The 22113-nt window shown below is 58.3% G+C and overlaps 1 protein-coding gene and 1 pseudogene across 2 annotated transcripts in view; both read right to left on the bottom strand.

The window, feature by feature from the left end:
• Positions 1 to 22113, bottom strand: part of SYP (synaptophysin) — a 22753-nt gene continuing 640 nt past the window's right edge. Inside the window, exons 1-7 of one of the 2 annotated variants that reach the window (XM_075017557.1) lie at positions 11539 to 11556; positions 10021 to 10086; positions 8958 to 9082; positions 6795 to 6993; positions 5988 to 6179; positions 4752 to 5055; positions 1 to 150 (exon numbers count right to left, since the gene is read on the bottom strand). In XM_075017557.1, the coding sequence (XP_074873658.1) occupies positions 4756 to 5055; positions 5988 to 6179; positions 6795 to 6993; positions 8958 to 9082; positions 10021 to 10086; positions 11539 to 11556 (900 nt within the window). In that variant the 3' untranslated portion in view covers positions 1 to 150; positions 4752 to 4755. Of the gene's footprint in view, positions 151 to 4751; positions 5056 to 5987; positions 6180 to 6794; positions 6994 to 8957; positions 9083 to 10020; positions 10087 to 11538; positions 11557 to 22113 lie in introns of those variants that run through there. The other variant, XM_075017558.1, reaches the window with a different exon arrangement.
• On the bottom strand, positions 18983 to 21409 carry LOC142025064 (TATA element modulatory factor-like; annotated as a pseudogene).

Genomic DNA, 22113 nt, shown 5'->3' on the forward strand with positions numbered 1-22113 from the left:
TTTCTCATATATATAATATAATATACATATATATAAACAGCACAAACATCTACATTCATTCCGGGGGTCTCCCCACCAGCCCCCCCAGAGGAGGTGCGGGGGGGCAGGCTGGGCATCTCCTCCTCCTGACGCGCCCTGCAGGGTGGGGACCTGGGGAGGAGAGAAGAGGGGTGATTACTAACCACACCTGCGGCCTGTGCTCCCACCCACCCAGCTCTGCCTTTCCCTGCCCCGTGGGTCCATCTGGGTCCACCCCCCGCCTCCCCTCCACAGAAGGCACCCCCGGGTTATACCAGCCCAGTAGAGAGCCGGCTGCCTACAGTTCTCCCCAACACAGGCTGCATCTCTGCTTGTATAAGCAGCACCCACGCCCCACCCCAGTGCTGGCTGCATCCCCTGCTTTTTTGTCCCCTTCTGCTCCCCCTCCCCCATGACCTCTGGCCAGGCTGCTGGCCCAGGGGGGTCTGTGGAGGTTCCTGGGTCCAGCCCCAGAACTCAGGCCACTGTGGGCCCAGGGCAGCCGGTCTCCCTCATCTCGGCTCCTGCCCTGGCACCCCAGCGCCCTGAGATGAGAAATCCCCTCTCTGCCCCACGCTCTGAGCCATTGTTAGCATCTCTGGGCTGGCGGAGGCAAAACAGGGCAGCTCTTGGAGCCTCTGCCTGTGGCCCAGTCCGGCCGGGCCCAGGGAAATGAAGCAAGCGGTGGGAGGCTGGAGAGCTGTGGTGCAGGGCTGAGCGGGTGCAACCGCTGGACACAGCCACACGCCTGCGGTCACGCTGGTTTCTTGGGGCTTGTGTGCTGAAAGCAGCACCAACCTGCCCTCAAGCCCCCGTACGTGGGCACTGCAGCTGGGCCGGGCGAGGCGGGGAATGAACCCAGCGTGCACCCCACTTGTGAGTGCACAAGGGCGTGTGCTCACCAGTGTCGCCCCAGCCGAGGTCGGGGAAAAGCTCGGGAGGAACCAGCCTGGCCTAGCTGGACGGGAGAGGGCACAAGGCTTGGCTGCCCCGGGGTGTGCGAGGACCTGTTTCACAGCAGAGCTTGTGGGCAGAGCTGGACCCCACGCGTCGCAGGGTCTCCAAGCGCCTTGCACCGAGCGGCTCGTGCGAATCCCAGCCTGGCTCCTGCAGCTGAGCCCCTTCCCTCAGCGAGGGCACCTCAGCCCCAGTGCACCAGCGGCCCGACCCAGGCCAGCCGCTCCCTTGCCGCAGCTGGCAGAAAGGGGCCCCTTCCCCACCACTGACCAGGCTCTGCGCCCCTTGCCGCCTGTGGGGACCCAGCCCGGCCCCTCCACCAGTGCGTGGGCCCAGCAGGGAGCCAGGAGACGAGGCAGGCAGGTCCTTGGAGGGCTCAGGGCAAAGCTCTCCCTCCGGAGGCTGACAAAGCCACACGAGGGTAGGGGGCGAATGGGGGCAGGGCCTCTGGCGCGGGGGCAGGGCTGGGGTGCCTGTGGGCCCCCCCCCATTTTCAGGGCATCCCAGGGCTCCTGCAAGCTGCTCGCCGGTATCCAAAGTCCCCAGCCCAGCCGCTGCCCTGCGAGGTGTTAGCAGAGGGGCGGATGGATTCTGCCATCGGCTGCAGGGACGTACAGCAGGCGCCGGCCGCTGCCAGCCTGGGGGCGAGCTCCTGGCCCCGCCACGCTGCGGGAGTTGGGCGCCTGGTCACAGGTGGAGACCTGCAGCTGCCCCGGCAGGGGTACGGCAGCGCCATCGCCCGGCTGCCGGAGCCGCCCTGCGTGGTGCGCGAGTTGGGCCCGGTGGGAGCGGTGCCCTGCCCAGCACCCCGAGGGAGTGAGAACCCCTGAGCCCGGGGGGGGCTGACGCGAGGCCAGGCTCGGGGAGCTGCGCGGGGCAGCGCGGTGGACAGCACAGGCCGGCGCCAGAGGCTGGAGTGGGCCGCCGCACACAGGCGAGTCCATCCCGGGCAGTGTCTGCAGGGCTGGCAGAGCTCACTCTGGGGTGGCCGCCGGTGCCTCAGGCGCGGGGGTGGCCTGTGTCCTCAGCTCAGCTGGCGTCCTGAGGCCAGTCTGGGGCAGGGCCCCTTGTTCCTTCCAGCCGGGGGCAGAAGGAGTTTTGTTGTGTGCCAAGGCCTGTGCCGATGTGCACCACCTGTAGAAACACCCGCGCCCGGCAGGGCTCTGCCCATCCGCTGGGCGGCCCCTGGATCTCGGCCCATGGGGAAATGCTGCCTTGGGGCACATCTGACCCAGGCAAGGCCTCTGCCCACAGGGTCAGTGCCGGCCTGGCTGAAGGGATCATTGCAGCACGGCTGGCCGCTGCTCTGCAATGGGCCCAGCCCGTTTTGCAATAGGGCGTTGCCTTGCGGGGGCTGACGTGGAATACGGGAGGAACAAGCGCCGGCAGGAACCCCAGTGTCTTCCGGAATGGGCCCCACGGCCACCAGCAAGCAGGGGACGGGCGCTCCTCTGGAATCGATTGGTTCCAGCCCAGCAGGAAGGGGACTGGGGGCGTCGAAGTGGGGGGGGCGAAGGCATGAGGCATGCGTGAGCCAGCAGGTTGCCCTGGCCTCCTCAACTGGGTCACGCGGCCTTGCGACCGCCCGGGGAGGAGATTGCACCATCCCAGCGTTCACCCGGCTCTTGGCGCGGTTCTCCTTCCTGGGCCACGGCAAAATCAACCAGCCTGGGTTTCAGCAAGAGCTGCGCTAGGACTGCCTGCCAGGAGAAGTGCCGGGCTGCTGGGGTGCCCAACCCTGCAATGGGTCGTCTGAGGCTCGGTAGCAGCCCCAGTTTCTACGTGAATCTGTGGAACTCCTTGCTGCATGAGTTGTGTGGCTTTGCCTGATGTTTTAGTGGCTGAGTGCAGAGCCCCACAGCTGGGTTATTTTAGTCCCAGCGCTTTCTGGGCGCCGTGCGGCTCAGGCACACATCCGTTGTTCATGTCCCTCGTCTTTAGCTGAGCCCTCGAATGGCCAACACCGTGGCAGAGCTGAGGGGTTACGTCAGTAGTAGCATCCTTCAGTCCCCACAGCCTACCGACGCGCCCTCTGTAGTCCCATTTGGGATCATCATTTGCAGTGTCGACTGTGACTGTGACGGCCCACACGAGAGTGACAGTCCTTGGTGCATCTGTTGCATGTGTAGTGGGTGTCTGGCAGGTCCTTGCTGTGCTTTCTGTGCGCTCGCTTCTCCTCTGCTAGCTGTCTGAGCCTCATCTCGCCCTTCTGAAGGCCCTTGTGTAGTTCCTGCCTCCATCTGCTGCGATTGTCTGCCAGCTCCTCCCAGCTGTCCGGCTCGATGTCCACCTCCCTGAGGTCCCTCTTGCAAACATCTTTGTAGCACAACTGGGGGTGCCCGGGAGGTCTTTTGCCAGAGGTTAGCTCACCATACAGGATGTCTTTTGGAATCCTTCCATCATTCATCCTGTGGACGTGGCCAGGCCAGTGGAGCCACCGCTGCCTGAGGAGGGTGTGCGTGGTTGGGATTCCAGCTTGCTCGAGGACGGCGGCGTTGGTCACTCTGTCCTTCCATGATATTCCAAGGATGCGCCTGAGGCAGCGCAAGTGGAAGACGTTCAGCCTCTTTTCCTGGACAGGGGGGTTACGTCAGTAACACAGGTTACTAAAGCATTTTTGGCTCCTCCTTCAGTTCCCACCGGGGCAGAGCAATGGGGTTGAAGCCGCTTTGCAGACCCATTTAAAACGTTCACCGCTAAACTGAGACCTTTCCAGCCTCTGTAGCTTTGAACGGTTCTGATGGAAACGGTTGGTCCCGTCCAGACAGTGGCGTCTGGTTTCTTTGGCTCTCCACTGATTAAAGCCTCTTGGCTGTGCAGGGCAGCAGGTTCTCAAGCACTCCTGGATTTGCCCGTCACAGCAGGGCCCAGGGCTGGGGTTGAAGCACTTTTTGTGGTAGATTTTCATGGCTGTGCCAATGGTGGGTTGGAGCCTGGCTCCCCTCCCCTGATTTTTAACAAGTTCCTTTCTCTCCTCTGCTGGAAATTCTGGGGCCGGGTGACGGAGGCTGGGGCTGGGAATGCCGAAGGGGACAGTCAGGCTTTAGATGTGTGTACCTCCACTTAGCCCTGGACCTCTGGTTCCCATCGGTTGGTTCATCCCCAGCGATGTCTGCGGATAAACCTCCCCCATTCCCCGTAGGCTTGTAGCCTCCTGGACGTGCAGCCATCCTCGTCCTTTGCGCACACGGCCCTTGAACGCCAGTGTCTCCCCCGCCGGCCGCCCAGTGACGCACTGGAGGCTGTCCCAGCTGGAGGGACCATCACGGTGATGGTCAAGCCCCCCCGGGGGCAGGACCCGCTCACCCTCCAACATGGACGCCTCATTTCCTGGCTGAGCAGTCTCACCCTCTCGTCCAGCCCTGGGAGGCGGTGGACTTCCCGCTGCCTGTTCCTAGGGAGCCAGGTGCCCCGGCCCTGCAGAGCTGGAGCTCCCACCTGGGGTGCCCAACCCTGCAATGACACCTGTGGCTCTGCTCCGACCTTGCTGATTGTGTCAGGCCCTGCTGGACTGGGGAACACTGGCACCGACTGGGGTGGAATAAATTCTATGCAACGAGGCTGGCGCAGATGCGCACCACCCACAGACACACCCACTGCCGGCTGGGGGCGCCTGGTCCTGGGCGGCCACCCTGGCACTTGGCAGACAGGACGCCGACCCTCCGGCCAGGCCATCTCTTTACTCCCATGGGAGAGTTGCCGCTTGATACAGCACTGCCGCCAGGGTAGCACCCGCCCCCCACCCCGTGGCGCCCCCTGCCACCACTTTAACTCACCCGTCTACATCTGGTTGGAGAAGGAAGTGGGGGCTCCCTGGCCGTACCCGCCCTGCTGGCCATAGGGGTCGGGCTGTCCGTAGCCGGGCTGGCTGTACTCGGGCTGGTAGCCGCCTTGCTGGCCGTACGAATCCTGCTGCCCGTAGCCAGAGCCCTGGGTGTAGGAGTCGGCGTAGGTGTTGGGTGCCGGCTGCTTCTCCGGGGCGGCCGGCGGGTATTTGGCGAAGGGGGCACTCCAGCCCGTCTCCTTGAACACGAACCAGAGGTTCCCCGTCCACAGCACCAGGTTCAGGAAGCCGAAGACCTGAGCGTTGCGGGGCAGGAGGCAGAGAGGGAAGGTGGGGTGAGCGCACTGCGGGGAGGGGATTCCTGCCAGCATGCTGGCTCCCATCCAGCCCTGGGGCCAGGCTGGTTGGGGGACAGGGAATGGGACATGGGGCCAGGCTGGTTGGGGGGCAGGGAATGGGGCACGGGGCCTGGCTGGTTGGGGGGCAGGGAATGGGGTACGGGGCCTGGGTGGTTGAGGGGCAGGGAATGGGGTACGGGGCCTGGCTGGTTGGGGGACAGGGAATGGGGCACAGGGCCTGGCTGGTTGAGGGGCAGGGAATGGGGTTTGGGGCCTGGCTGGCTTGGTCGGGGGCAGGGAATGGGACATGGGGTCTGGCTGGTTGGGGGGCAGGGAATGGGGCACGGGGCTTGGCTGGCTCAGTGGGGGGCAGGGAATGGGGCACAGGGCCTGGCTGGTTGGGGGGCAGGGAATGGGGCACAGGGCCTGGCTGGTTGGGGAGCAGGGAATGGGGCACAGGGCCTGGCTGGTTGGGGGGCAGGGAATAGGGTATGGGACTTGGCTGGTTGGGGGGCAGGGAATGGGACACAGGACCTGGCTGGCTTGGTGGGGGGCAGGGAATGGGGCACGGGACCTGGCTGGTTGGGGGGCAGGAAATCGGGCACAGGGCCTGGCTGGTTGGGGGGCAGGGAATGGGGCACAGGGCCTGGCTGGTTGGGGGGCAGGGAATGGGGCACAGGGCCTGGCTGGTTGGGGGGCAGGGAATGGGACACAGGGCCTGGCTGGCTTGGTGGGGGGCAGGGAATGGGGCACGGGACCTGGCTGGTTGCGGGGCAGGGAATCGGGCACAGGGCCTGGCTGGCTCTGGGGGGGGTGGGGAATGGGGCAGGGTCCTGTCCTGGTTGGCTCGCGGGGGTGGGGGTGTCTGGCTGGACTGGGGAGGGTCTCACCACTGAGGTGTTGAGCCCCGAGGTGACTGGCTCCTGCAGCTCCTGGCACTTGTTCCCCTCCTGCTGGCAGACCTCCAGCCCCTCGATCACGTTGTCGGGGTCCGTGGCCAGCTTGACGTCTGTGAGGCCCTTGGCCCAGGCGCAGGAGCTCACCAGCCACATGAAGGCAAAGACGGCCGTGGCAATGAAATCCTGGGGAGACGGGGGGCGGGGGGGTTGAATGCCCTGCCCTGTGCTGGCCCTGCGCCCCCATGGCATGGCACAGCACGGCATGGCCCCTCCCCCCAGGGCTGGTCCTGCCCTATGGCACAGCGCCCCCTAGTGCCTGAGCCCCCAAGGCACGGCACGGCATGGCCTCCCCAGTGCTGGTCCTGCCCCATAGCATGGCGCCCCCTAGTGCCTGAGTCTCGCCCCCGCAGCATGGCGCCCCCTAGTGCCTGAGCCCTCCCCACAGCATGGCGCCCCCTAGTGACTGAGTCTCGCCCCCGCAGCACAGCATCCCCCTGTGCCTGAGCCCTCCCCACAATATGGCACCCCCCCGAGTGCTGGTCCTGCCCCATAGCACAGCGCCTCCTAGTGCCTGAGCCCCTGCTAGTGTTGGTCCTGCCCCATGGCATGGTGCCTCATAGTGCACAGCACCGCCCCCCGCCCCGCCCATCACAGCACCCCCTAGCCCCAGACCTTGCCCATGATGGGGGGGGGGCGTGCCCCAGTCCGGCCTCCTGCCCTGCTCCCACCAATGTGGCGCTGCCAGTGGCCATCATGGGCAGCCCGGGGAGCGCACCCCCTCGTGCGCCCCACACTCACAATCACGGGCCCCTTGTTGTTCTCCCGGTACTTGTTCTCCATGAAGAGGTAGACGACCGTGGCCGCCAGCGAGTACAGGAAGGCGAAGACGGCGACGGTGACGAAGAACTCAGCCGAGGAGGAGTAATCCCCCACGAGGAAAACCTTCTCCACCTTGTGCCCCTTGCAGGCCGGGGCGTTGAAATACACCTGGTGGAGTCTTGAAGCCGTGGGATGCGGGTGGGGGGAAGAGGAGGCAGGGGGCTCAGGCCCACAGCAGGTGCCAGGCCATATACTGTATGGCCGGCCCAGCCCTCCCAGGACGAGCGCCCTGACCACTAATGCAAAGACAAAGGCTGATACTGCTCCGGCCTGCGTAGCTCAGAGCCCGCAACTATCGGCCAGTTTCGTCCCGCAGGGGCCGGTGAGTATGGGGTACGCACAGCCCAGCCCGCTCAAGAAGCCCAACCAATGTCAAACAGAGCCACTAATAAAAGATAAGCTGAACACAGAGCACAGCCCTGGCTGGGAAGGAGCTGCTGGGCCGTAGTCAGTCAATATGGACCGGGGCTGGACCATATTTTGTTTATGTACAGTCAGGACTTTCCAGGACTAGGGCCCAATGTCCCCCCGACCCATAAGCACAAGGACAAAGGCAGGGTGTACACAGAATACGGCCAGGCCTGCCTGCCTGCTGCCGGGCCACACACACCAAAGCCATGGCAGAGCTGCCAGGCCACACACCATATACGCAGCCCAGCCCTCCCGGAACAGCCTAATTGAGCGCCGGCCAGCAGGCCCCACCTCATAGTGTCCAGACATCCCGCCTGGGCCTCCCAGGGACACGGCCCTGGCACACCGATTGCTAAGTACGGTCAAAGGCCGTCTGCCGCGCACTACGTAGGAGGCACCGCTCCCGAGACCGTGTCTATAGCCCGGTCTGCCTAGGAGGTGCCGGGCCATAGACTAGAAACAGCCTGAGCCTCCCAGGAATAGCCTCTATCTAAGTCCTAGCCCGGGGGGGGGGGTCCCAAACTTTTTGGCATCATGCCCCCCGCCCCCCACGATGATTGCTAAACCCTCCTCCCCCCGCCCCTCGTCTTTCCCATCCTCCGGCCCCTTTAACCAAAGCTGCAATTCCTAATTTAAAATAAACACAAAACTTGAGATAAAAATACTAAAAATTAAAAATATTCACAGAGCTTTTCTTGGCCCCTTGGGGGGTGCCTGGTGCAGCCCCAGCTGGCCAGTTACCTGAGCCCTGAGCCAGCCTCCAGAGCCGCCCACGCCTCGTGCTGCCAGGGCCAGCTGTCCACCCGCCCGCCTGCCCGAGCCACCCGAGTCCCACACGGCCAGGGCCAGCCAGCTGCCCACCAGCCTGAGTCGCCTGAGCCCCATGGTGCCAGGGCCAGCTGCCCACCCAAGCCCCTCTTCTCGCCCAAAGCCAGGCACCCCCAGCCCCCCCCTTACCCCCTCCCCCAGGCCAGGCACCACAGCCCCCCCATCTAACCTCCCCCCAACCCCCACTCATTCCCCTTTGCAGAGGGCAGCCAGCTCCGCCTGGGCACTCGCCGGCTGCCTGCGGCTCACAGCGGCTGTGCCGGGTCGACCACGTGGAGTGGCCAGGGCTGAGAGCCAGAAGCAAAGGGCAGCTCTTTCTTGGGGTGGGGGAATGACTGGTTGGGGGGGGGGCCTGGGTCACCTGGGACCCTCCCCAGAAGTTCTTCATGCCCCCCCCCAGGAGACAGGCCCCCCCCCAGTTTGGGGAACCATGTCCTAATGCCTCCCTCCAAGCCATAGGGGCACTAGGGTTGGGGGCACTGGCAGCCGCAGGGAGTGTCTGGCAGGTGGGGCTGGGGCATGCCGGGCGGACGGGGGGGCCACGGGATGGCAGATGGGGCTGGAGGAGAGACCCAGCCTGACCGTTGCTGGCGCAGGCACTGGGCCAGAGCCCCAGGCCCATAGAACTCAGTGGCCCCACAGAGAGCCTGGGGCTCGAGCACAGTTGCCGGTCCATACACTGTACATACAGCCCAGGAGTAGTTCCAGGGTGAATCCTGATGACAAACCCCTGGTCAAGGGTGGGCTGCAGCGATGAGGCTGGGTCGTATACGCTTGCTCCAGCCGCGGGCTGCAGAGGCGGTGCCAGGCCATACGCAGCCTGTACAGCCCAGCCTGGCTCACCGGAAGGGGTAGCCGAACTCCACCTCGATGCTCAGGTCGCTCTCGCTCTTGTTGGCGCACTCCACGCTCAGGCGGAACTCCCCACTGTAGCTCCCGCAGGTGGCAAAGGCAAAGATCGCAAAGAGCTGGGGGGCGGGAGAGGATCTGTGGGTAAGGAGTGAGGCTTGGCCGGCTCCCACCCCCTCTAATCCCCGCCGGGAGCTGGGCCGAGAGACGAATCCGCCTGACCCAATTGTCCATCTGGCTACCCCGCCGCCCACCTATCCTCGCCCGTCACTCCATCCCTCCGCCCCATGGATAGAACCAGGCGGGGGTGGGGGGGTGGAGACCAGGCTGCCTGGGCCTGTGGGTCCGGTGTGGGGTGAACTCAGGCCGGAGGGGCCAGGGTTATAATGGGGGGACAGCTCCAGAAGCAGCAGGTCCATGGGCTCTGGAATCCCACCACAATCAATTGGGTAACTGGTTCTAGAACACAGCAGAAATGTCAGGAGGACGGATCCGGAATCACTCTAGAACCGGTAAGGTGGGACAGTCAAGAGCCACTCCATAACCAGCAAGAGCTGGGCTTGGGGGGTGGTCAGGAGATGTTCCAGAATGGGTAGAAGGTGTGTGTCCAGAGCTGCTCCAGAACTAGCAGGGCAGGGAAGGGGATCTGGAACTGCTCCAGAACCAAAGAGCAGAGGGGGTCTGGAATGGCTCCCCAACCAGCAGGGCAGGGTAAGTGATCTGGAACTGCTCCAGAACCAGAAAGGTAGGGTAGGGTGCTCTGCAACTGTGGGAGGGTCTGGAACTGCTCCAGAACTGGCAGGGTGCAGTACAGGGGGCGGGGGTGCTCCAGAACTGGCGGGTTGAGATATGGGGACCCGAGGGCACCCCAGAACTGGCAGGACAGAGGGATTTTGAACTGCTCAGGTGCACTGGGGAACCAGGCTTGGATAACCTGCTCCACCTTCTTCCAACCCCACAGCCCCTCCCACACCACAGGGCGGGGAGTGGGGCACTGCGGCCTAGGCTCAGAGGCAGTATAGACAAGAGCCCCAAGTTCAGGGTCAGGGGGACTTACCCATTCCAGCAGCTTCAGAAACCCCAGCGGTTCCTTGAGGGTCCGGAACTGACCCCCAGCCACCAGCTGTGAACCAAGGCAGAGACAGAGGGGATGGGGCGGGGGAGGGGGTATTAAGATGCCTGATGTCCCAGGAGTCCTGGCTCCCAGCCCCCCGCTCTCGCCACTGGACCGCACTCCCCTCCCAGACCTGGGCAGAGACCTCAGCACCAGCCGCTCACTGCCACAGCACATCTTCCCGGTAGGAAACCCCAGGCTGGGCAGAGCTCCCATGCAGGTGGCACCCCCAAACCTTTCCCTGCCCCCACTCAAAGGGAGCACCCCCGACTCACAGCCCGCCAGAGGCCAGGCGTACGCAGGCTCCCCAGGTAATAATGATACCCAGCCCCAGTACCTGCACCTTCAACCCCCCCCAGCTGTGTGAGGCTTTCACTGCATCGCCCCCCTGTCCCCCACTTCTGCACTTCTGCCCCCCCGTTCACAGCCAGCTCCCGAATCACCCGGAACCCCCATCCAGGGCAACGATCCCTGAGTCAGACCCTCTCCACTGCAACTCCCCCCCGGCAGCTGCACCCCCACCTCCTCCGCCCAGAAATACCGCCTGCAGCGGGCTGCCCCCCCGCCCTGCTCTGCTGCAGTGGCCGGTGGGAGAATCTTCCCACCCCTTTCGTAGAGAGCCCCCCCGCACCCGACCGCCATGGCAGGCAACGACTCCACTGCAGCAGCTCAGCCATTTTCCACCCCCCAGCTGCACATGGACGGGGGAGCCTAGTGCACCCCCAAGAAAATATCCAGTAACCCCCCCCCGCACACTGCAGCCCCTGTGAGCCCCCAGGAACCCTCAATGCATCCAGCCCATCGGACGCCCTTTGCATCAGCCTCAGAGCCCCCCCCCCCCCCCCCGCGATTTGCAGCAGGGAAATATCCCAGCTCCTGCCACCCGACTCCTGCGATTCCAAACCCAAGGCAATCTGCGCCCCCCATCTGCTCCCACCGGCAGCTGCGATATCCCCCCTGCCGTATTCCTGCAGCCAGACCAGGTATGTCCCCCACGCAGCAAGCTTAGCCCCCCCCCCCCCCTTTGCGGCTGGGAAACCGCTTGGCCCCCTACCGCCCCTCCCTACAATTCCCACCCCACTGAGAGCCGCCTGGACCCAGCCTGCCCCCTCCCTTGCAGCAATTTCAGCTCCCCCCCACATCTGCCGCTGGGGAACAGCCTAATCCCCCGTGATTAGCTCCAGACAGCCAGCGCCTCTCTGCCCCCACGCACCCACCTCAGCTTTGCCCCCCCCCGCAGCAAATCCCCCCCGCAGCAATTCCCGCCCCCCGCATTTGCAGGGCGATGCATTTGAATGCAACAGCTGCAAAAAAAAACAACCCCCCCCTGCTCTGCCAGGCTGGGGAGGGCTGGAAAGAGTGGGGTGCACCGGGGGAGGGGGGCTGGACGCCCCCGCCCGGTGGGAAATGCCCCCCTGCAGCAGATTGCTGTCTATGGTGCTGAGCTAGCCGGGTGCGTACCTGATTGAGGACTTCCATCTTGGAGCTGTCTGGAGCGAGGCGGTAGGGGGGGGCAGAGCTAGATCCGGAACAGCCCCCGGGGGGGTTGCAGACGCAGGAGGGAAGAGCGGGGGGGAGGATGACGTCACGACGGGGAATGTCACTCCCCGGCAGAGGGAGGGGGAGATGGAGGGTGCGGGTTCCAATCCCGCTGCCAGGCCGGGGGGCGCTGGGCGCCAGGACTCCTGGGTTCTCTTTCTGGGGCTGGGCGCCAGGACTCCTGGGTTCTCTCCCTAGCACTGGGAGGAGAGTCTCTGACACCTCCCCAGTTTCTCCCTGGGGACAGCTTCCCCAGCCCCATGAGAAGCAGACACCTCTTTTACTGCAGAGAAATTTATTTGAGGGCCGTAGCCCTGTCAGCCCCCAACTCTCCCCCCTCCAGCCCTACTGACCTGGGAGGCTCCCCTTCCTGGGTGGAGGTGGGACATCAGCTAAGGGGATACCTTAACCCAGCCGCCACCGTGCTCCTGCCCCCAGCACTGCAGGAGTGAGGGGCAGTAGGGAGATCAGTGCCTGGCCAGGTGCCCTCTCAGTCCCCATTCGGGGGCAGGGGCTGGAGAGGTGCCAGTGGGGGAGCAGAGTCAGGGAGCCCCCAAAACGCGTTGCCCCAACACGGTGTCCAGTGGCAGGGGAACAAAGGAGCAACCTGATGGACAAATGGACAGGGGGAGAAAGGGCTGAAGAAGGACCACAGGCCAAACCCTGGCCTGAAAGCCATGCAGGGTGCGGAGAGAGACGTGGCAGCTAGACAAGGCACTGACCAAGAGACAGAAAGTGCCCCTGGAACTGATCTCTGCCCTGCTCCTAGGAAGTGGGGTGAATCTGAGCCCCACTCTACCTCTGACCCCCAGCAGGCAGGATGTGAACCCAGGTGTCTGGCCTGAACCATGGTTTGGGCCCCTGCAGATTGATGGAGGTGTCCCTGTGTAGCGTTGTGCATGGCTGTTCCCAGGCTGCCCTGCCCCAGAGGTGGCTGCACTGCAGCACCAAGTGAGCCATCCCCATGTGCTGCTGCCAAACTGCCTGGCCCCAGGGCAGCTGCATCACAGGTTAACACCCATCCCTACAGGTCAGACTGAACAGTCCTCCTCGTGGGTGTTGTAGCTTTGTTCCCACACAGTCTCTTCACCATACTCCTTGTTCAGGATGGGCTTTCCATGCGCCGGAGCTCTGCCTGGACAGACACAGCCAGCGGAAACCCCGGCATCCTGGCTCCCCATCTACCCCACTCCCACTCGCCTTCTAGTGCCAGGGAGAGAAGCCAGCTGTCCTGCGCCCCAGTATCCCCTGCTCTAACCACTACATTCCACCCCCACCTCCAGAGCTGGGGAGAGAGCCCAGGAACCCAGGCAGCCAGCCTGTTCCCAGCAACCAACGGACCCAACCCTCTGCCACAGCCAGGAAAGAAAGAACCCCAGTGTCCCAGTGCCCACCTCTCGTTTGTCCACCACTTGCTGAGTGAGATGCCTAGGGAGAAGGGTGAGCTGATACCAGGAAGGGGTCACCCCGCAGCCCCCACCCCACAGCTGCCCCCAGTGGTCATGGATTTGGGATAAGAACATAAGAATGGCCACACTGGGTCAGCCCAAAGGTCCATCCAGCCCAGTAGCCTGTCTGCCGACAGTAGCCAGTGGCACATGCCCCAGAGGGGGTGGACCGAAGACAATGATCAAGCGATTTGTCTCCTGCCATCCATCTCCAGCCTCTGACAATCAGAGGCCAGGGACACCATTCCTACCCTTGGCTAACAGCCTTTTATGGACCTCACCTCCATGAATTTATCTAGTAACAGAGAGGGAGCCGCGCTAGTCTATACACTATCAAAACAAAAGGCAGTCAAGTAGCACTTTACAGACTAGCAAAATAATTTATTAGGTGATGAGCTTTCGTGGGACAGACCCACTTCTTTGTCCCACGAAAGCTCACCTAATAAGTTATTTTGCTAGTCTTTAAAGTGCTACTTGACTGCTTTTTGTTTTGACAATTTATCTAGCGCTTTCTTAAATTCTGTTACAGTCCTGGCCTTCACAGTCTCCTCTGGCGAGAAGTTCCACAGGTTAACTGTGTGCTGAGTGAAGAAGAACTTTCTTTTATTAGTTTTAAACCTGCTCCCCATTAATTTCATTTGGTGTCCTCTAGTTCTTGTATTAGGTAGGTAGTCTGTCGTGTCCGACGCCGGCGTCTTGAGCTTGCACAGGCTCATTGGTTGTGGACTTGCGTGTGGCTGAGGAATCCAAGCTTTGAATGGCCTGGGCTTTCACAGTGGGGGCCAGGGAATTGTCCTGGTTCTGTTGGTGCGCCTCCTGCTGTTGCTTTCTTCCTCTCATGAGCATCAATGAGGCGTATGCGTTGCTGCTCTTCAAAGTTGTCCTATGCATGTCGTACGAGAGCACGTGTAGGGAGAAAATTCCTCAGGTCCAGGCCATGGTTTGTGCTAAAGACCCCCTATTCAATTCTTAAAGTCTGGAGTAGGTCTATAAAATAGGAAACCCAGCTAGCCTGAGTGGAAAAATACGTTGCTGGGCCGTCTTCTCCCTTTTCTCCCTCACAACACCCAGAGAAGGGCAGGAAGGGCCTTGAAGTCTGAAGGGAGAAAGCTGCCTCAGCCCTGCGTGGGGAAACCAACTGGTAGTGCTGTTAATGATTTGTGCTTTAGATCTTCTAGGGAAACCCCCCCAGATGCACCAGTGTGGAGGCATCGCCACACCCCATCCTATCTTGACATGAACCAGTCACTGTGTATCTGTTTTGTTTCAGATGTAGAGAAAACCACCTGTACTAAAGATAAGATGCTCAGGGCAGGGACACCCTGTAACCTTTTTAGATTATTGGCTTCCTGTGCTCATTTCGTCCGGCTGCTAGGACCTAGCCAGGGGTGTGCGACACCCATGCCCTAGTTTCCCCCGCCCACCAATAATCTATATAATCAACTGTAATCTGCTCTCTGGCTGTGCTCCACTGAGTCCTGATGGGCGAAGTGACACTCCACCAACGCTGTGTGTGATAAACCCTGCTGCTTGTTTCATACGCGGTGTCCAGACTTCGTTCCTACAGCACGCCAGCCTGTTCAGTCTTTGCACGCTGCTCTGTCGGATCTGGTTTTAAACCAGCATGACCAACGTTGGCCTTCAGGCAGTCTTTATTCCTCTTGCTAGGCCCACCTCAAATCCTTTTGCTCTGGGAGAGTTCACCGCAGAGGAGTTGCTCAGGGAGTCTTGGCCCCTCCATTCGTATGACGTGCCCTGTCCAGCGAAGCTGGGCTTTCAGAATCATGGCTTCCATGCTCGTGGTTCCTGCTCTGTCCACGACTTCCAACTTCGTAACTCTGTCCTGCCATTGAATGTGCAGTATTGACCTCAGGCTGCGTGTGTGGAAGCCTCCAGCAGTTTCATATGTTTTCTGTACAAGGTCCAGGTTTCACAGCCATACAGGAGACTGGTCAGGACGACAGCCTTGTACACTTTCAGTTGAGTGGACTGTTGGATATTGTGCTGATTCAACACTCGTGCTCTCAGACGTCCTAGTGCGCGGCTGGCCTGGCAGATTCTGGCATTGATTTCTTTGTCAAGGGAGCCGTCATTGGCTGTCACACTGCCAAGGTACTTGAACTCCTCTACTGGTTTTAACTCTGCTCCTTCAATAAAGACTGAAGCGGGGAGAGCAGCAGATCCTGGAGCAGGTTGAAACAGCACCTCGGTCTTTCCTAGGCTGATGGTCAAACCAAAGAGGCGAGAGGCATCAGCAAACTTATCGATGATGAGCTGGAGATCAGGTTCCTTGTGTGCCACAAGCGCCCGGTCGTCAGCACAAAGGGCTTCAAGGAGGAGCCTCTCCAGCTTCTTGGCTTTAGCATTCAGACAACGAAGGTCGAAAAGTGACCTATCAAGTCTGTATTTTATGTAGACTCCCTGGTCCAGGTCCCTAACTGTGTGGCTGAAGATGCACATGAAAAAGAGATTGAATAACACTGGGGCCAGCACACGCCCTGGCTTCACACCATTGGATCTCTCAAATGGATCTGAGGACTCGCCTTTTGAAAGAAGAAAACCAGTCATGTTATCGTGGAACAGGCGTATGAGGTTAACGAAACTTCTTGGGCAGCCAAGTGTTGACAGGATAATGCACAGGGCTTCTCTGTTGATGGTGTCAGACACCTTGGTCAGGTCTATAAAGACAGCGCACAGATCCAAGTTCTGCTCTTTGCACTTTTCCTAGACCTGACGAACAGCAAAGATCATGTCACTGGTGCTGTGGCCTGGGCAAAAACCACACTGTGCCTCTGGTAGGTTCTCCTCTGAGATGCTGGTGATCAGACAGTCGAGGATGACTCGAGCCAAGATCTTCCCAGCAATACAGAGAAGGGAGATGCCCCGGTAATTTCCACAGTCAGCTTTGTTGCCCTTGTTCTTGAAGAGTGAGATGACTGTGGCATCCTTAAAGTCGCTGGGCTTGTCGTCTTCTTCCCAGATGCTGATCAAGATGTTGTGAAAGGCTTCAAGTGACACTGGTCCTGCCGCTTTGAAAATTTCAGCAGGGATCCCGTCCATCCCAGAGGCTTTGCCAGAGCTGGTCTGGCTGGTCGCCTTTTTGACCTCATCCATTGTAGGGGGCAGGTCAAGACTGTCTATTGTGGATTTCTGAGGGATCTGGTCTAGGGCCACAGGGTCAACAACTGAGGGCCTGTTGAGAAGGTTGCTGAAGTGCTCTCTCCACCTATTGCTGATGCTGCTCTTCTCCCTCGGAAGGGTCCTGCCATCTGCAGACACGGGAGATGTAGTACTTGGCTTTGAAGGTCCATATAGAGCTTTGATAGCACTGAAGAACATCTTGGAGTTCTTGGTGTCAGCGTAGTGTTGGACGTCATCAGCTTTACTCTCCCACCACTCATCTTGCATTTTGCTAAGTGCCGTTTGCGCCTGGGTCTGAAGGTGTTTGACACGATCACATTTGGATACTGAGGACTAATTGTTTTGCCATAGCAGAAATGTGATCTGCTCTTCCTCTAAGATCTTCATGATGGCCTCACTATTTTCATCAAACCCATCTTGGTGAACTCTCTTTTCCAGTCCCAGTGTTGACTTGGCTGACTCCGTCACTGGGGTTTAGAACTGGTCCCACTTTTGTGTTGGGTCTCCAGTCAGAGGTCCATGGGACATCAGCACTTTGTCAAGGCGGGCTATGAATTTCCCACAATGACCAGTATGTTGCAGCTTCCCGATGTTGAAGGCGGGTCTGACAACCTTGAGCTTCTTGCGGTGCAGTGGTTTGATGTGCAGCATAAGGACTGATCTGACAAATCTATCATCAGTCCAGCACTCAGCTCCCCACATGGCCCTTGTGATGTCAACATCTCAAATGTCCCACCTGCGACTGATGACATAGTCAAACAGATGCCCCTATTTTGATCTGGGGTGCATCCATGTGGTTTTGTATTTATTGGCTTGTCTGAAGAGAGTGTTGGTAATCGTCAGGTCATTTTCTGCACACAAGCTGAGCAGAAGGTGGCCACTAGCATTCATGTTACCAACACCATGATGCCCCAGCACCCCTTTCCAGGTCCTACAGTCCTTGCCGACCCTCGTGTTGAAGTCACCCAACAGGAGAAGCTTGTCACTAGGAGGAGTTGCTTTCACAAGATGGTCAAGGTCTTCACAGAAACTTTCTTTTGCTTCATCACTGCTAGTCGGTGTGGGGGCGTAAGCACTGATGACTAACATGGCGAGAGGTGTTGAGGGGGAAGCGAAGCTTGATCAGGCGCTCACTGATGCAAGTTGGTGGGTCAGGAAGCTGGTGCAGAAGTGATGTCTTGACGGCAAGTCCCACTTCACGGATTCTGTCTTAATTTTCTGGCCTGCCTTTCCAGAAGAAGGTGAAACTTCCTTTTGGTTCGCAGATGGATCCTTCTTCTGCCAGTCTGGTCTCACTCAGGATGGCTATGTCAGTGTTATAATGTGCCAGTTCTCTTGCTACGAGGGCCGTTCTTCTCTCAGGCCTCACAGCATTCTCCCTGTCCAAGAGGGTGTGAATGTTCCATGCGGCAAATATCATCTTTCTTTTCACTGTTTTTTGACCACTGTGAGGGTAAAACTGCCAGCTGCGGCATGCTGGCCATTTTGGTTGGGACAAGCAATTTTTGGGACACGTTTTCTAGTCCCCTCCCTCATTTGGAGGGTGAGCAGTGCTGCTCCTAAAAAGCCCTGCTCAGTTGCCTGGGATGCTGCTGAACTCCTCTGTTGTCCCGGGGTCAGAGTTGAGCAACCAAAGTCCACAGGCCGCCTACGTGCAGGTTTGGAGCTACAACTCCCAGTGGTCACCTCCACCTGTCGCTTTGTCCCTCCGCCATCGCCGCAGGACTTTGAGGTAGACAGAAGTGATGAGACTGTGCAAAGAGCCTGTGCGGGAGAATGTTTAAAGTGGAAAAGCCCTTGCACGGGGCAGGTCCACTCTCTCAACCTCAGCAGCCGGGCTCCAGAGGTGCGAAAAGTCGTCCCGGCTGGGGCTGCGCAGGCTGCAGGGCTGGTGGTGCTGTCATGGTGCCTTGTCGCGCCCCTCGCTCTCCACAGTGCGCTGCAGAACCGCCTTCCTGGCCCTTGGATCCGGCTGTTGCTCTCGTCCGTCAGTCCGCTGGGGCCGACTGCGCAGGCTGGGATGGGCAATTCCCCATCTCCCCGCAGGTTTCAGGCCCGCCGGCTCCCCTCAGCCGGTTCCGCCCCCGGTCGAAGCGGTTCATCGGGGTGTGTCCGCTGCACGCCACAGCTGCGTGGAGCCACAGGTGAGAGCCGGGTGCCAGGTGGGGACCAAAGGTGCACGAACTGCCCCTGAAGATACAGCAAGTCCCCACGCCAGCGGTGCGCCCCCTCCCCCGGATGCCCCGTGCAGCCCTTGTCTTGTATTATGGGCACAAGTAAATAACTTCTCCTTATTCACCCTCTCCTCACCTGTCATAATTTTGTAGACCTCTATCATGTCCCCCTCAGTCTCCTCTTTTCTAAACTGAAAAGTCCCAATCTTTTTAGCCTCTGCTCATATGGGACCTGTTCCAAGCCCCTAATCATTTTAGTTGCCCTTTTCTGAACCTTTTCCAGTGCCAGGAGATCTTTCTTTAGGTGAGGAGGCTACATCTGTACACAGTATTCAAGATGTGGGCGTACTATAGATTTATATAGGGGCAGTAAGATACTCCTTGTCTTATTTTCTATTCATTTTTTAATAATACCTAACATATTATTTGCCTTTTTGACAGCCTCTGCACACTGCATGGATGTTTTCAAGGAACTATCCATGATAACTCCAAGATCTCTTTCCTGGTTAGTTATAGCTAAATTAGCCCCCATCATATTGTAAGTACAGTTGGGGTTATTTTGTCCAATGTGCATTGCCTTACACTTATCCACATTACATTTCATTTGCCATTTTGTTGCCCAATCACTCAGCGTGATGAGATCTTTTTGAAGCTCTTCACAGTCTGCCCTTGTCTTGACTACCTTGAACAGTTTAGTGTCATCTGCAAACTTTGCCACCTCACTGCTCACCCACTTCAAATAATTTAACTGCAGACAGTACTAGACATTGTTAAAGCGTTACAGGTTTTCCCGCACGTGAGAACTCTATAACAGAATCCCATTTTTTATAATACAATTTTTACACAGCATTTGAATTCTGAATTGACGTAAACAATGCTCTTTGCTGTTATATGTCATTGTTATAAAGTTACAAGTTCAGCAGGAATTAGCTGTGTCTGGTTTAAAAGTTCACCTCTTTGAGTTTTGTACATATTTTTCACATATTCAAGATCAGGTCAAAGTGCGTCTGCCTCTTCTGCTTTCTCTCCACACATCTGAAGAATAGTCTTATACCTTCGATCCAAATCCCTTAGCTGCGTATCTCCTTCACCTTTTCTTCAAATTCATCATTTTGCTTTGTTAATTTAACCATCTCTTCTGCCATTATTGATCGACTTCTTTCAAGGTTTCCAATTTCCAGCTGCAGGGGAGAAATCTCTCCTCTCCTTCCTTCAGGTTTAACTGTGAATGCAGGTTTTCAGTTATACTTGAACCTGCTCCCATCCTAACACCATCATATAGACTGATCCCATTTGTAGACAGCGACCCAAAGGAATGATCGTGAGGATCACTGTGAGAAAGAACGGATGCCTGAAGCCCTGCTGCATCAACTCCACTTATAGAACGTGAGCGTGACAGAGCTGGAGTGCTTGAAACAGTTTCCATTGTTGATAAGGTACATGATCTACGTTCCTTTTCCTTTACAGTTTCTTGTACAAAAATTGCTCTTTTTTTCTTGTTCAGTCTTCATCTTCTCCATTTCTAACTGACTGGTTAACAGCGTCTTTTCTTTCTTTGCTTCATCAAGAGTTTTCACATACTCCTGTTTCAAGTTTTCTAATTCAGCTTCATACCTGCTGTTTTCATATTCCAGTTTCTTGAGTCTGGCTCCCTCTGCTTCTAGCTGAGCTTGAAGGTGACTGTTTTCCTGCCTCAAGAGGCTATTCTGTGATTCATTGGAAGACTACTGAGCTTTATTGGAAAGAAGTTCTTCTGTAGCAGCGTTAACAAAGGGTCCTGTGGCACCTTATAGACTAACAGAAAAGTTTAGAGCATGAGCTTTCGTGAGTCAACTCACTTCTTCAGAGTTAACTCATGAAAGCTCATGCTCTAAACTTTTCTGTTAGTCTATAAGGTGCCACAGGACCCTTCGTTGCTGCGACAGATCCAGACTAACACTGCTGCCCCTCTGATACTTGCAGCAGCGTTGTCTCTCTGAACTGATGCTGCAAGGAGGGCTTGAGATTCACCACACCTGTCAGAAAGGTTCTGCTCTAACTTTTCCCAGGATGAGGTTTATGCTCCCGATGTTGCTTGCAGATTTTCAATCTGCCTAAGAAGTGGCCTGGTGGCAGATGTAACACTTTGGCTCAGTTCTTGGTTCTGATTCTCTGCCTCTTGGAGTCTCTGTTGCAGTTCTCCAATTTCTTGGCGCAAACAGTCTTCCTTTCTTGCTGCTCAGCACGTGAAACACCAGTCTCAAGTCTGCCACCAGAACTGCTAAGGCCACTTGCTGCTGGCAGGCCTCATCTTGGGCCAATCCAAGTTCTTCCTTAGCTTTCAATTTACGACTTGATGCTGCTTCTCGTGCTTCACTATCCTTTGCGCATTAGCTTTGTGAAGATCAGCAAGTTCCTTGTATACGCTGTCAAGTGCTGCTTGAACGCTTTGGTTCCGTTCTTCAAGCTCTTCCATATCGACCTGAAGTCTGCTCAGATCCTTCTCTTGTTGCTCTACTACACCGGTCAGTTGTTTAACGTTCTCTCCATGCTGCTTTTCAATGTCTTCCTTGCCATCAAGCACCTGTTTTAAATGCTGCAACTCCTCTTCTAACTCATTGATCTTTTTGCTCTGTTTTGCTCTAGGATTTTCATTTTCCTTCACCTTCGTTCTTAACTTCTTAATAATGTTGGAATTGTGTAGCTGCTGTTTTGAAAGTTTTTCTCCTTCTTGCATTAATCCATTGATTTGCTCATCTGTCTCCTTCAACAGCTCAGCTGTTTCATTGCAATTTAGTCTTTTTTAACCGTCTTTACTTCCTTTTTAGCTGCATCCCTCTCTTTGCATGCTAGCTGAACCTTTTTTTCAGCATCTGCTATTCGCTGAGTAAACTCCTCTTTCAGAGGTGAAATGCTACCACTCTCTTCTTTCACTCTGAACATTTCATCTTTCAGGTTATCATAGGCTTCTTCCAGGCTTACCTTCTCCTTACTAATACTTAGTAATTGTGTTTCCCTCTTCCCCAGCTCCTCGGTCAACAAATCAATCATCCACCTTGGCACAGCCCTGGCCACCTTGTTCAGCTCCAGGGAGACCTTGGCTTGAGGGGGTCAGTCCAGGGCCTTCCCTCGGCCCCCCAGAGCCTACCCATGGGTCCCCCCACCCCAGCTGGGAGCAACAGGCCTGTATCTCTGCTCTCGCCCTGTGGGATCTGCCCTAAGCCAGGAGAACACCTGGAGTTTGATTCATGGGGCCCAGAGCCATGGCAGAGACCCCCCGAGCAGGCCCCACACCCTGCAGCATGGAGCCTGAAGGGCAGAGAGGCCCTGCTAAGCTGCCCCCCAGCCCGGGAACTTGGACAGCTCCTGCGGGAAGATGCTGTCCTGGAGCAACACCTGCAGGCGGTGGCAGGGCAGGGCAGAGACCACCCCCCCCACACACGTGCCTTCCCTGGGCACAGCCCCTTCCCACTCCTGGTCGATTCATCACCTCCCCTCCCCACACTGACCCCCAGCCCCATACGCCCCCCATCGGCCAGGCAAGCCCCAGGCAGGGCTAGTGGGGTCGGGGCTGGGAGTCAGTGTCTGTCTGAGCCCCTGCTCCACCCCTCCAGCCTCTTTTCCTGCCCCTGCCACACACCCAGCCCCCTGGCTCCGCCCCTTCTCCATTAGCTCCTCCCTAATCCTGCAGCCCCTCCCCCAGCCATCCAGTCCTTCCCCGAGCCCCGCCCCTTCACACCCCACCCCCATTCCGG

Source organism: Carettochelys insculpta, chromosome 22 (genome assembly GCF_033958435.1).
Source record: "Carettochelys insculpta isolate YL-2023 chromosome 22, ASM3395843v1, whole genome shotgun sequence".
Taxonomy (NCBI): Eukaryota; Metazoa; Chordata; order Testudines; family Carettochelyidae; genus Carettochelys; species Carettochelys insculpta.